The sequence below is a fragment of the Procambarus clarkii genome, chromosome 9 (assembly GCF_040958095.1).
Source record: "Procambarus clarkii isolate CNS0578487 chromosome 9, FALCON_Pclarkii_2.0, whole genome shotgun sequence".
In the NCBI taxonomy this organism is placed as follows: domain Eukaryota; kingdom Metazoa; phylum Arthropoda; class Malacostraca; order Decapoda; family Cambaridae; genus Procambarus; species Procambarus clarkii.
The window spans coordinates 51,022,184-51,035,426 of NC_091158.1; the positions used below are offsets into that span (position 1 = coordinate 51,022,184).

A 13,243-nucleotide genomic window follows, 5' to 3' on the forward strand; every position below is an offset into this window, starting at 1 on the left:
TCACGCACTCGACGGCCCCAACCATCATGTCACATTTATCTACAAATCGCATATATACATTGTAATAAATGACACAACCATGTTTATAAATTGGTAACTTTGTTACAAAGTTCACTTTGCAACAAGGTTGCAAAGTGAATAGTTGTCCAACATGACACCGGTGTGAATAGTTGTCAACATATTCACCTCGCGTCAGTCCCTCCAGCACACTGATAACATTTTATCACACTTTCTCAGTTGCCAATCAGCCACTGCAATACCAATGCCAGACACTAGCATTTCCCCTCCTGTGGGCCTTGACAGTGCCCCATACGCCGGTGTTGTGGACAAGGAGGAATCTGGTTAGCAAGGGCACTGGTATAATAGTTGTCTGTGAACAGGATATGCTCCTTGTTCGTCAATGGTTCCATGAGTATTTTCACGACACTGCTTGAGAAGCGGTGTGGATCTTGACCATCTCGACATGTAAGTTGCTGTACACAACTACCATGTCGTAGCTCAGTCGATTAATGCAGCGTCTGGGATGCTCTCGGACGTAGGTTCGAATCTTCGTCACGGCCCGTGTGGATTTGTTCATCTGGTGCCGCTTTGATGGAATGTACTGCTTGAACGCGAGTTGTGTCTTGAAGAGGACTAGCGATTCATTAGTCAAGACACTCTGTGCTGGTAAAAATAGTCAGGAAACTTTCCTTTCAATTCACTAAATATCTTTCGCACTTTCCATAGTCTGTCGTGTGTGTCTTCCTTAGCATTGTTCGCAAAGTGGAGGCACCGGAGAAGCAACAGGAACCTATCACGAGACATGTCCCTGTAGAATAAGGGGTAGGAACAAGGCTGTCTTTGTTCCAAAAATCGTGGATCACATGTTTATCTTCATGCCTCATCATCATGCTCAACGCTAAAATCACATACATTTCCTCAATAGTCGTGTCTTTCCAACGTGTCAATCGAGAGGCAGGTAAAATTCCAGAGTCAATGAGTAGTAGAACTACATGAGACACTAAGTTCGCGGGGGAGGGGACGGACGTGTTGTCTCGCGCTCCATGAAAACACTGGGATAAACCGGGCTTTTTTAGGATTACAACCATGGATTACGGCCCACAGTGATCACCAAGTGCATAGTGACCCGTAGGAAAGTTAAATACAGAATAAACGTGGGACCACGTGGTGAGCCAGGGCCACCAGGCTCATGTGTACAGGCAAAAGCGATATATATCAAATATAGCGAGCAGTGATACGTTGAACAGTGAAGTGGAACGTGTAACACAACATATAAATTAGTGAATAGTGTTAGAGAGTTGTACATAGAAAAAGTATAAATGTAAAGTTGTGGAGGAGGCATCACACTAGGCTGTTTACACCACAGCCACGAGGCCTACACAGTGTAGAGGACGTCCCGCAGTAACAGTGTACTCCCTCAGTGATAATATACTGGCAATATATACTGTAATACGGGCAAGTGGATCTAGGAACTAGTAATAGAGTAAGTGAATAGCATTGCAAGCAGGAAGAAAGCAGAAATTCCCTTAGGATATTACAGGCAAATAATCAGTGTATAAATTAAGTAACTGGCAACCGGTGGCATCCTGCCCCCGACCTGGGACAAACAACGGTCAATTCATCAGTCTTACCTGGGACGCGGTCGGGTCAAGATACCTGCTCCGCACCTTCCCCCCCCCTCCCCCCATGCTGGGTACTGAGATGGAGACTCAGTCACCAGAAGACATGGCTACTTCTCACGGCGTTATTAACATGGACCCTGAAAGCAGCCAGTCAGACGAGGAGGGCGAGTATCTAGAAGTTCTGACAAGGAATAAGAAGAAACGAAGAAGACAGGAGGCAAGGCGTAGTGTGGACAGTAATACACTTAACGGAAACGATAAAAGAATGAAGAACGACGCCGAGACTGATGCAGACAAACGGACGGAACGATGTCAGGAAGGTGAGGATCAGCGGAGATGGAGGCTTCTCTTCCCTGCCTCATGCACGTTGGCCTATCATCAGAAGCTGCTGTGGACCGTCAAACTCGGAAGAGAACACCGCAAGTTCGAGCCCCTGCTGAAGGAAGGTGTAAACAGACCTTACTTAACGGTAGGTTCTAGGGAGGCAGTGACGTTTCTTAGCCAGCAAGGATATGATGGAATTCTTATGGAAATACCGGAGGGGAACGAGAAGCTGACGAAGGTAATTATCTATAAATACCCTCAGATTCTGGACCCCGAGTTTATACTCGACGACCAACGATTTGTGTGGGCCAAGCGTCACCTTATTAAAGGTGAAGCTAGGAGTCAGGTGGTGGCTCTAGTGAGAGGTGACGTACCCGAAAAAGTGTTCATCACCGGGGCTGGCTCCAGGCATGTAGCAAAGTATGTGGAAGAGCCCATAATATGCCTGAAATGCTGCAGATGGGGGCATAAATCCTGGAGCTGTCAAAATGATCCACGATGTCGTTTCTGCGGAAAGTCTCACCTCTCTACTGTGTGTAGAAACAGACTGAATCTGGGTGAGAAAATAGTTCCCAGATGCTGCAACTGTGGAGGTGTTCACAATGCGAGCTCGGCTGTGTGTAGCAAGAGGCCGAGTATGGCTGTTCTCCGGCCGGTGAATGTTACAGAGCAAGCAAGAGCTCTTACCCAGACACCGGGAGCACAGCAAAACAGTCTGCCCCAAACAGTGCCAGTGAACCGGACGAATGCGTGGGTAAAGGAGTCACCTTTACTTAGGCAGGCTCCAGCAACAAGCAGCCACGCCACCACTCAGGACTCCGGCAGTGACAGTGTAACGGTGAGTGAAGTGGCTACTGTGGCTCAGAGAGAGGGTCATAATAATATGGTCAAGGAAGTGTGGGCTGAACTTAAAAAAGTTGGTGAGTTCCTCCAAAATCTGGGGCAGAGAATCGAGTCCATCGAGGCTAAATTAAACGTTCAGGAGGTCAAGGAAAATCACAAAACGGTGAAGGATAGTCAGGATATAGTGGTTGAGGACAAAAATGAAATATTGAGTGATGAAATGAAGGAAAGTGAAGTGTGTGTGAATGATGGTAGTCGTAGTGAAAGGAAGAACCCTATAATTACACATAAAATGAAGGAATCAGTTGGGCCAATAATGGACATCTCAGGGCTGAAAAAATCTCTTGAGAATCGCAATGTCGCTTTTACTGGTGAACTTGGGAGGAGGTGGGAGATGTTATACAAGGTATGGCTATCATTTAGTGAACTTATTGGGGATGACTTAGGCAATGAATTGATTAATAATGGATCACCCTAGACTGAAAGTGTTGTCATGGAATGTTAATGGTTTGAGAAACAGGGTTACAGATGTTCATTGTTATGTGATGGGAAATGATATTGATGTTGTAGCTCTCCAAGAGACAGGGGATAGGAATGAAGGATTATTGAAATTAAATGGCTATAAAGGGTTTCACCTCTTCGCTGCAAATAACATCAGAGGCACGTCGATTTATGTTAAGAACTCCATACCAGCAGAGTTAGTAGAACCGCCATCAAAAACGCAAGGTATAGAGAGTGTCTGTGTTAAATTATCATTAAGGGAAGGGGAATTTATTGTAGTTAATTTGTATGTATCCAGGAACTGCTTCGACGCTAAGTATTTACCTGACTGCATTTATACTAATCCTTCACTGGTCATTGGGGACCTTAATGCTCGGCACACAAGCCTTGGGACAGTGGGTAGTATTAATGCTAATGGGGTCAAGTGGTTACAGTTTCTACAAGATCATCCAGATACCTGTCTCTTGGGAAACAATGAACCAACTCACATCAGGGGAGGACGGCTTGACTATGCCTGCGTTTTAAACTCTCAGGGGATTATGGGGGAGGCTCGGGTTGTTCGGGAACTACTTAGTGACCACTTTGCCTTGAACGTTGAATTACCACTGGGGAAAAAACAAGTCCACTTTCAAAGGAAAAGGCTAAATATTAAGAAAGATATGAAAAATTACTTTATTCAAAATATGGGAGATTGGTATCAACATTACACGCCGCTCTGCGTTGATAGTTTTTACGAGGACATGGTCGAGAACATAGAGAAATTAGTACAGAGGGAAAATAACGGGGGCAGGGGAAGCAAGACGCACGGACCTAAGAAATTTAAATATTCCAATGATCAGCAAGTCAAGGGATGGGAGAGAATGCTACGGGGTGCGCATAAAGCATGGTTAAAAAATGGAATGAGGGATGAAGAGAAAAATACAATGTTGGAAGTGGCTAGGGAATGCAGTCAGGTGAGGAAGGAGGCGCGGGACAGATACTGGCAAGACTTTGCTCAGTCCATTGGTAATACTAAGAACCTTAAAGACATATGGAGAGCAGTAAATAAAGTCAGGGGTTGTAAGACTAAATTCATTGCTCACTCAGATCCAGGGAAAGTTGCTAATGAGTTAGTAGATAAATGGGCAAGTGCTGCTGGTATGGAGTCCTTACCTGCAGACACGAGAGTCACCATTGAGTCATGGGAAAATATTAGAAATGGAGTAACTTTATGTGCCTTAAATACAAGATCTATAGCATGCACTGAGATAACCCACGATGAGCTACTGGATGCTATAAAAAGTGGCAGCTCCACTGCTCCGGGAAAAGATGGAGTAACGTATGACATACTTAATTATTTAGCCGGTATGAAACCTAATCCCTTACTTGATTTGTTTAATATGAGTTATAGAGAGGGAAAGTTACCAAGAAAATGGAAAGAGGCTGTCATCATTCCTATCCCTAAGTCAAACGGAGGCTACAGACCTGTCTCCTTAATATCCTGCTTTTGTAAAATGATGGAAAGGATTTTGTTAAATAGGCTACTCTACCTTGTAGGTGATAACATGTCCAATAATCTCTTTGGTTTTATCAAAGGCAAAAGTACTGCGGATTGTCTCTTAAAGTGTTTGTCTAATGTGGATGACAATTGTAGAGTTTTTGTTGATCTACAAGGAGCGTTTGATAAAGCCAATGGGGAAGTAATCTTATACGAATTAGCCAATCTGGGAATAACAGGGAGATTGCTACACTGGATAAGGGATTACCTGCAAGGCAGAAAAGGTCAGGTGTATTACCAGGGATACATGTCTGAGGAACGGAGGTTTCAGTTAGGTACCCCACAAGGGGGAGTATTAAGTCCCACCTTATTCAATGTATTAATGAACAGATTAGCATCAGAGATGTATCCTCCAGGGGTCACGACGATCATATATGCTGATGACATTCTTATACAAGGCACTTCTGGGAACAAAATTCAAGATGCTCTTAACATACTTGGTACAACCTGTCACAAGTTAGGCTTAGTTATAAATGCGGATAAAACCAAATACGAGTATAGGAAACGAAGAAATATAACACTTACTCTAAATGGTGTGGAACTGAGCCGTGTACAGAAGTACAAGTATCTGGGCATGTATGTTGGATACACATGTGAGAGTAAAAATGCTGAAATAAATCATATCAGCACCTTATGTAAAGCCCGTCTGCATCCTCTAAAAGCACTGGCTTTTTCTGGTAAAGGTGTTGGGGTACAATTTACAGAGTGTGTGTGATAGAGTCCGTGACATTAACACTAGAGTATCTATTCGTTTCATGCGGAGAAAAGGAGGGGATAAGCTGTTTGAGAGCGTTCAGACCTGCTTGAGTGACGTACACACTTCCAGGAAACTGAGGGAGACACGCTATACGAGAGGATTAGCTCATGACCTCAGGGAATACGACGTACTTGACTGCTGTAAACCCTCTCGAAAGTGTAATATGTCTGCTCCCTGGAAAGTACAGAAAATAGACGTCGAAATTGTACCCCTCAAGGTGAAAAAGATTCATCATGAACCGGGACAATTACGGTGTTTGTATGGAAGCATGATATCTCGGTTACCAAGAGGCAACAGTTTACATGTATATTGCGACGGGTCGGTGGCGGAGGATGGCAGGGCAGGGTGTGGTGTCCTAATAAGGGATTATACGGAGTTTGGGACTGTGGACAGGATAATTGAACTCCGGCTTAGTAATTATATATCATCCACACAAGCTGAACTGCAGGCCATTCTGGCGTGTTTGGAGGAAGTACGTCATGACGACAAAAATGTTTTTGTATTTGTCGATAGCCGAGGAGCACTGGAGTCCTTAAACAGTCGAAACCCAGTCTTCATGTCTATAGTGGAGGACTGTAAGAGAAGAATAACTGAGATACAGCTGAAAGGTTATAGTGTGAAATTCATGTGGATTCCATCTCATGTTGGAATAGTGCTCAACGAGGTGGCGGATGACTTGGCCAAACGTGCCACATCAAAACCACAAGTTGACATTGAATGTGAATTCACAATGAGACAAATAAGAAGCAAAATCAGAAATATTCAGGCACAGGCGGGAGTGGAGAGGAGAGAGATAATGTATGAGAGAAGTCAAACCATGCAACACTACATGTATGTGAGTCAAAACACCCATTTCACTTACGGTAAAAGGAGAAATGCTTGGAGTGACTCTGTGTACATGCGGCTCAGGCTTGGGTACAAATATTACTGGGAATATGGGATAGATGTTCATGGTAATGACACGAAGTGTAAACTATGTGGTATGTTAAGGTCTCACACCCTTGCCCATTATATTCTTGATTGTCCGTTGATTAGTGTATATAGAAACACTGAGATAAGGACTGTTCCTGAACAAATAGCCTGGATGTGTCACAACGGAAAGGTTGATGATATTCTTGAGAGATATAAGAATTTTGCACCAAGATTGTAATATTTTGTTGAATTATCTGCAGGAGTCTTGCAAATTGTCTATACAGTATACCTAGGTCATAAAAGTATTTGTGTGTACGTCTGATAACATACTACTTGTGAGGGAGGAAATGTATATTTTTACCTCTCAGAATGTTTGGTAATGTGTTTATTTGTGATGTGTGTCTATGTATATATTAACACGTTGTACTGAATGGGGTGAGAATAGCTTGAGCTACCTCATCCCTTTGTGTGTATTTTACCTCAATAAACTTATTTCAATTTCAATTTCAATTTCAACGGTCAATTGTACGGTCCCCAAGGGGACCATATTTCTCCACAAGGCGATAAGTACCCTCACAAAAACTTGAACAAATAAACATATGTAATATTATAAATATACTGTATACATATTATATATACATACATATAATATTATAAATGTATTCATATAATATTATAACACCACAAACCCAACATGGGGGAGTGTGGAGGCTGTTCTAAGCTACTTCGGAAGAGTGTTGTAGGCATTGTATGTAACATTTGTAACATAAGATTTCACCTGAGTTGTACAGGATTACCTACACAATATGCAAACCGGGAAGGTAACTACTGGATCTGTCAAAGAGACAGACAGATGTGGGAAAACATCACCAAACTAATGAATAACATTCCTGAAGTACACAGGCTACAATTCACACAAAAACTATCAGGAAATATATGCAGAGTATATAAAGACAGCAACGAACTCTGAGCACAACCCAGGGACTGAGAATTTAGAGAGTCAAAGTAGCAATGTAGAAGGACATAGTGTCGAGGTACACAAAAATGAAGGCAATATTGTAGAGCAAACTGGTGATATGAATAAGGAGAGAAAAATGAGACGAATGAGAACACAAATGAGATAGACGAAAGCAACAAGGAGAAAGATAAGAGCAATACCGAGAATGAATGCAGAAACGAGAAAGTTGGAACAAAAAACACAGAGGTAGCCAAGTCGTTCACAGGTACAAACAAGAATAATACAATCACAGATGAAAATATTATTTGCAGGTATTATGCAAAAGGACAGTGCAGATATGGGCCCAGAAGCACGGAATGCTCATTCATGCACCCACGGAAATGCCGAAACTGGTTAAGGAAAGGCAGATGTCGTTTTGATACAGAGTGTAGATATTTTCACCCTAAGCTACGCAAACTCTCAGTTAATGAGAGGAAATGCTACGATCTTCATTGCCCTGATTTCCACGTCAGAGGTACACAGCTCTATATGAGAGAGGAAGTCCAATATAATAGCCCTGAAATTTTTTTAGAAGCAGGCAGAAACCGAGGGAGAAACAGACAGGCAGGAACGTGGCAGAAGTACGGATGGAGAGGGGGAAATGCCCAAGACTGGACTCCGGTTCGTCATCAAGTCCACACATACTACACCCCCCAAATACACAGAGACTACCACACTCCCCAGTATCACTTCCAAAACTGGTCAAACCATTGCCACAACAACACACCCTGGGTCAGGGTAGAGAGGAGGGAGAACTACCAAAACCTTCCAGAAGTGACACACAATATGGACAATCATTCATATTTGCAAACATTCAAGGTTTAAAGCCAAAGTCAAGAAATAAAGTTAAGTTCATAAATGGCTTCCTATTAAAGTCAAACTCAATATTTGGGGCATTCACGGAAACTCATACAAAAGATTACATGGATGGTGAAATCTGGATTCAAAATTATAATCTATATAGATGTGATAGAAAAACTAGGTCAAATGGAGGAGTAGGTCTGTATATTAAAGAGGACCTGGTATGCACAGAACTACTAAACTCAACTAATGAGGTACTTGGAATTAAGGTAGAGAAACTAAACCTAATTATTATTCTAATATATAAACCGCCAGATACAACGGCTGAGGAATTCACAGAGCAGATGCACAAAATAGAGAACATACTTGATAACCTAGCAAACCCAGCTCCAGATGTTATCTTCCTTGGAGATTTCAATTTACCGAGTCAAAGATGGAGAATGGCAAACACAAATATCATAGCAGGGAATGACCAGGGAAATAACCAACCACAGGTCAGAGAACTTTTGAGATTCTGTGACAAATTCTCGCTCAATCAACAGATTACAGAACAAACTAGGAACGAAAACACACTAGACTTGTTATTCACAAACAATGATGAACTAATCAGAGATATTACAATCTCAGATACTTTATACTCAGACCATAAGCTCATAGAAGTGCGAACTAGCATAAATAACGGTAGTAGGTCTACGAGACCCAACAAGCGAGAAGCAATATTCAATCAATTCAATTTCAACAATAAAAGGATCGACTGGGGAAAAAAATGTAGACCTTGCAACCATTCAATGGGAGTCAGGCCTAAGCGACAAAACTCCTACACAGGGAATAGCTCAACTGACAGCTGAAGCTTACAAGGTCTGCTTGAAGCACGTGCCTGTGAGGAGGGGCAGAAAGAGGACCACTCTAGAAAGAGAACGCAGACGACTGTACAGGAGAAGGAAAAAAATAACGGAAATGCTTCGGCAGACACAACTATCACAAGGAAGGAAAACAAGCCTAAGCAGGGAGATTGAGGAAATAGAACAAACGTTGAAGCGATCATATGAGTCTGAGGAAATGGAATTGGAACAGAAAGCTATACACGAGATAAAAAAAATCCGAAATATTTTTTCACATACGCAAAATCAAAATAAAAAACCTCGACCAGTATTGAACCATTAATTACAAATGAAGGTACGTACACAGAGGACAACAAAGAGATTAGTGAAATTCTAAGAAGCCAGTATGAGGCTATGTTTAGCACACCAATAAACAACATGAAAGTTGATGACCCAGACAGCTTCTTTATGAATGACATTCAAGCTGCAGATAATATAATGGATATTACCACAAACTCGGAAGACTTTGAAAGAGAAATTGACAATATGCCTATGCACTGAGCTCCTGGGCCTGACTCATGGAATTCAATATTCATAAAGAAATGTAAAGTTCCAGTAGCGATAGTACTCAGCGTAATATGGAGAAAGAGCCTGGATACAGGGAAGATACCAGCAGCACTTAAATCTGCAGATATAGCTCCGTTGCACAAGAGAGGGAGAAAAGCTTTGGCAAAAAATTATTGGCCAGTTACACTAACATAACACATAATAAAAGTGTTTGAAAGAGTGATTAGGAATCAAATTTCTAGTTTTATGGAAAACAATGAATTGCACAACCCAGGACAACATGGATTTAGAGCGGGAAGATCCTGTCTGTCACAGATACTCAACCACTATGACAAAATCACAGAAGCCCTAGAAGAAAAGCAAAATGTAGATGTTGTATACACAGACTTTGCAAAGGCGTTCGACAAATGTGACCATGAGGTGATAGCTCACAAAATGAGGTCAATGGGAATAACTGGAAAAGTAGGACGCGGGATACTCAATTTCCTGTCGAACAGAACACAAAGAGTAACAGTCAATCAAATAAAATCGATTCCAAGCGCAGTTAAAAGCTCTGTACCTTAAGGTACAGTCCTTGCGCCGCTACTGTTCCTTATTCTCATATCTGATATAGACAAAAATACACGTCACAGCTTCTTGTCCTCCTTTGCAGATGACACAAAAATCAGCATGAAAATTACCTCTGCTGAAGACATTGAAAAACTACAAGCAGATGTCAACAAAATTTTTGATTGGGCAGCAGAAAATAACATGATGTTTAACAGTGATAAATTTCAGGTACTCAGGTACGGCAAAAATGAGAATCTGAAACATAATACAGGGTACAAAACACAATCAAATCTTCCTATAGTAGAAAAAACAGCACGTCAAGGATTTGAGAATAATGATGTCCTACGCTCTAACGTTTAGGGAGCATAACCAAGCAAATATTGCGTCAGCCAGAAAAATGATCGGATGGATTTCCAGAACTTTCAAATTCAGGGATTCCATCACAATGGTTGTACTCTTCAAGTCACTTGTGTTATCCCGTCTCGAGAACTGCTCAGTACTCACTTCCCCCTTCAGAGCAGGAGATATTGCTGAAATAGAGGGAATACAGAGAACATATACAGCACGCATAGACGAGATAAAACACCTAAATTATTGGTATCGTCTCAAAGGTCTTCAAATGTACTTTCTAGAAAGGAGACGAGAGAGACACCAAATAATATACACATGGAAAATACTGGAGGACCATACAGGTCCCAAATCTACACAGTAAAATAACATCGTACTGGAGTGAACGATATTGAAGAAAATGCAAGATTGAACCAGTGAAGAGCTGAGGTGCCATAGGCACAATCAGAGAACACTGTATAAACATCAGAGGTCCGCGGTTGTTCAACGTCCTCCCAGCGACTATAAGAAATAATGCTGGAACAACCGTGGACATCTTCAAGAGAAAATTGGACTGTTTTCTAAGAGAAGTTCCGGATCAGCCGGGCTGTGGTGGGTATGTGGGCTTGCGGGTCGCTCCAAGCAACAGCCTGGTGGGCTAAACTCTCACAAGTCGAGCCTGGCCTCAGGCCGGGCTTGGGGAGTAGAAGAAGTCCAAGAACCCCATCAAGCAGTAGTACCAGAGCGTATTGGTTCGTCTCTGCAACGAGATGGTCCATGAATGGTTGATCGAAATATGCAATAAAATAATAAATTTCAGGCATATCCTCATTAGTATAGGGGGAATAAGGGTATCACACCAACATTTGAATATTCAAATGCTAGAATTTGTGCTACAAAATTCTCACAACCCTGCCAAACAATAACACCCGTATTTTTGGTGCCAACACCAGCACGAGCACCACCAGCACGGGCGCCAACACCATGGCAACTACGTCTTGTGTTAGAGTTGCGCGTGGGCATGCCAGGAGATAAGATACAAAACATAGTACAGGAGATCCTGTACTATATTTTGCTTAGTACAGGAGGTAGGCCTACCACAAACACCTGATGACGAGGACGCATTATCGTCAGGCCGCGTGAGATGCAGGCGCTGCCTTTGGCAGGGGCAGTGCTTGTGCTGGGGCAGCAAAACTCCGCATAGTGACACCATAGCCTATTTGTATTCATTTCATCAACACTGCTTGTATCTGAGCCTATGGCATTGAATCCAAAAAATGACTCATAACATGTAGTATCACCCAGTAGACTTACGTCCGGTGACAGATGGTGATGGTAACTCCAGTGGTGTTGACCCAGGGCAGCGTGGGAGGCCGGGCGAGGTGCGTGTACTGTAAACACTCTCGACATCGTCCACCGCATACTCCCCATCACTCGTGTGAGACCCCTGTGTTAGGTACTGTGATGGTATCCCACCCCTATATCTTTCCTGTCCCGGCATCAAGAGTCATATCTCTGCGACTTGCACGTTCTCTGATGCTCAGGGAACATTTTGATATATATAAAGGTACAGAAAGTTATCGTGTTGGCAATGAAATTTTCCGATTTAGTTTGATTTTACAAGTGGTTTACGCCCTTTTGGTGTTACAAAATGGCGTCCAGGCTTTCCACTTCCCACCAAAGGAGCGTGACGCCTGCCGTCAGTTGATTCTGACGCCAGGTAGGGTCACGTGAAAATATAGACCAATGACGAGGAGCCTTCGGGCGGCGTGACGTCACAAGGCGCAGGGCTCTGGGTGTCCTGGCGTCCCTGTGGGCTCAGTGTGTCACAACCCGTCATCGAGAGTGGAAATGCTCGAAAGAGCTCCCAATTTGGAGGCTAGGAAGCCCCTTCCAGTGGACCCAAGCAGCCGCATTAGTACTGCAGACGTCATGGGAGATTATCTGATTCCTATGAAGTACATGGAAGCAGAGCTTGGCTGGTGTTAGAGCGCCAAGAGCTCTTTTACTGATAGTCTGCGGCAGAGGTGAACGTCGGGCGGGGGTTTGGGAGGACACCCCAAACCCCACCGGCCACGTTAAAACGCGTCAGGCGAGCTGCTGTGCCCGGGGTCAAGTCCACTGGAAGACTGAGGAGGAGACACTGAACCAGATTGTAAGTTTGTCTACAGTTCCAATGTGGGAGGAAGAAGACGACGTGCACAGGGACCTGTCTCCAGTAGCTCAGGAGGAGGTGGAGAACCTGCCTACAGAGTGTGAGTACGGCGAGGACGCGCATCTACAAGTTGACTGAGGACCATGTGTGTACAGGACCCTGATCAACGGAGGACTGAACGCCAGGATCGAGGACTTCAGCGACCCTTGCCAGAGGGTATGTCGACTATGTAGTAGAAAGAGCTAAGGGAGATAAATTCCCTCCCATTACCCCTTGGTCTAGGTGAGCTAGGGTATTATTCATGTCGTGAGCATTGTCTTTATTATTACTGTCAGTGTGGTAGCATTAGGCTAGGTGCCAGGTTATTCATATATACATGAGTTAATATATATTAATGTATGTGTGTGTGCCCTGGGACATTTTGGGCAGCTAGAGGAAGTGGCTGAATTCAAGAGACCAGGATAGAAGTTTTGAATCATCCAGCTGACTGTGTTGCCAGAGGCGGGTGAGGAGTGTTGCCGCCGTCTGAC

General features: G+C 43.2%; 1 protein-coding gene across 1 annotated transcript in view; it reads right to left on the reverse strand.

Annotated features, from left to right (window-relative positions):
* Positions 1 to 418: 418 nt before the first annotated feature.
* LOC138362931 (uncharacterized) overlaps positions 419 to 13,243 on the reverse strand; it is a 166,198-nt gene continuing 153,373 nt past the window's right edge. Inside the window, exon 10 of the mRNA XM_069321512.1 lies at positions 419 to 658. Within this exon, the coding sequence (XP_069177613.1) occupies positions 419 to 658 (240 nt within the window). The remainder of the gene's footprint in view (positions 659 to 13,243) is intronic.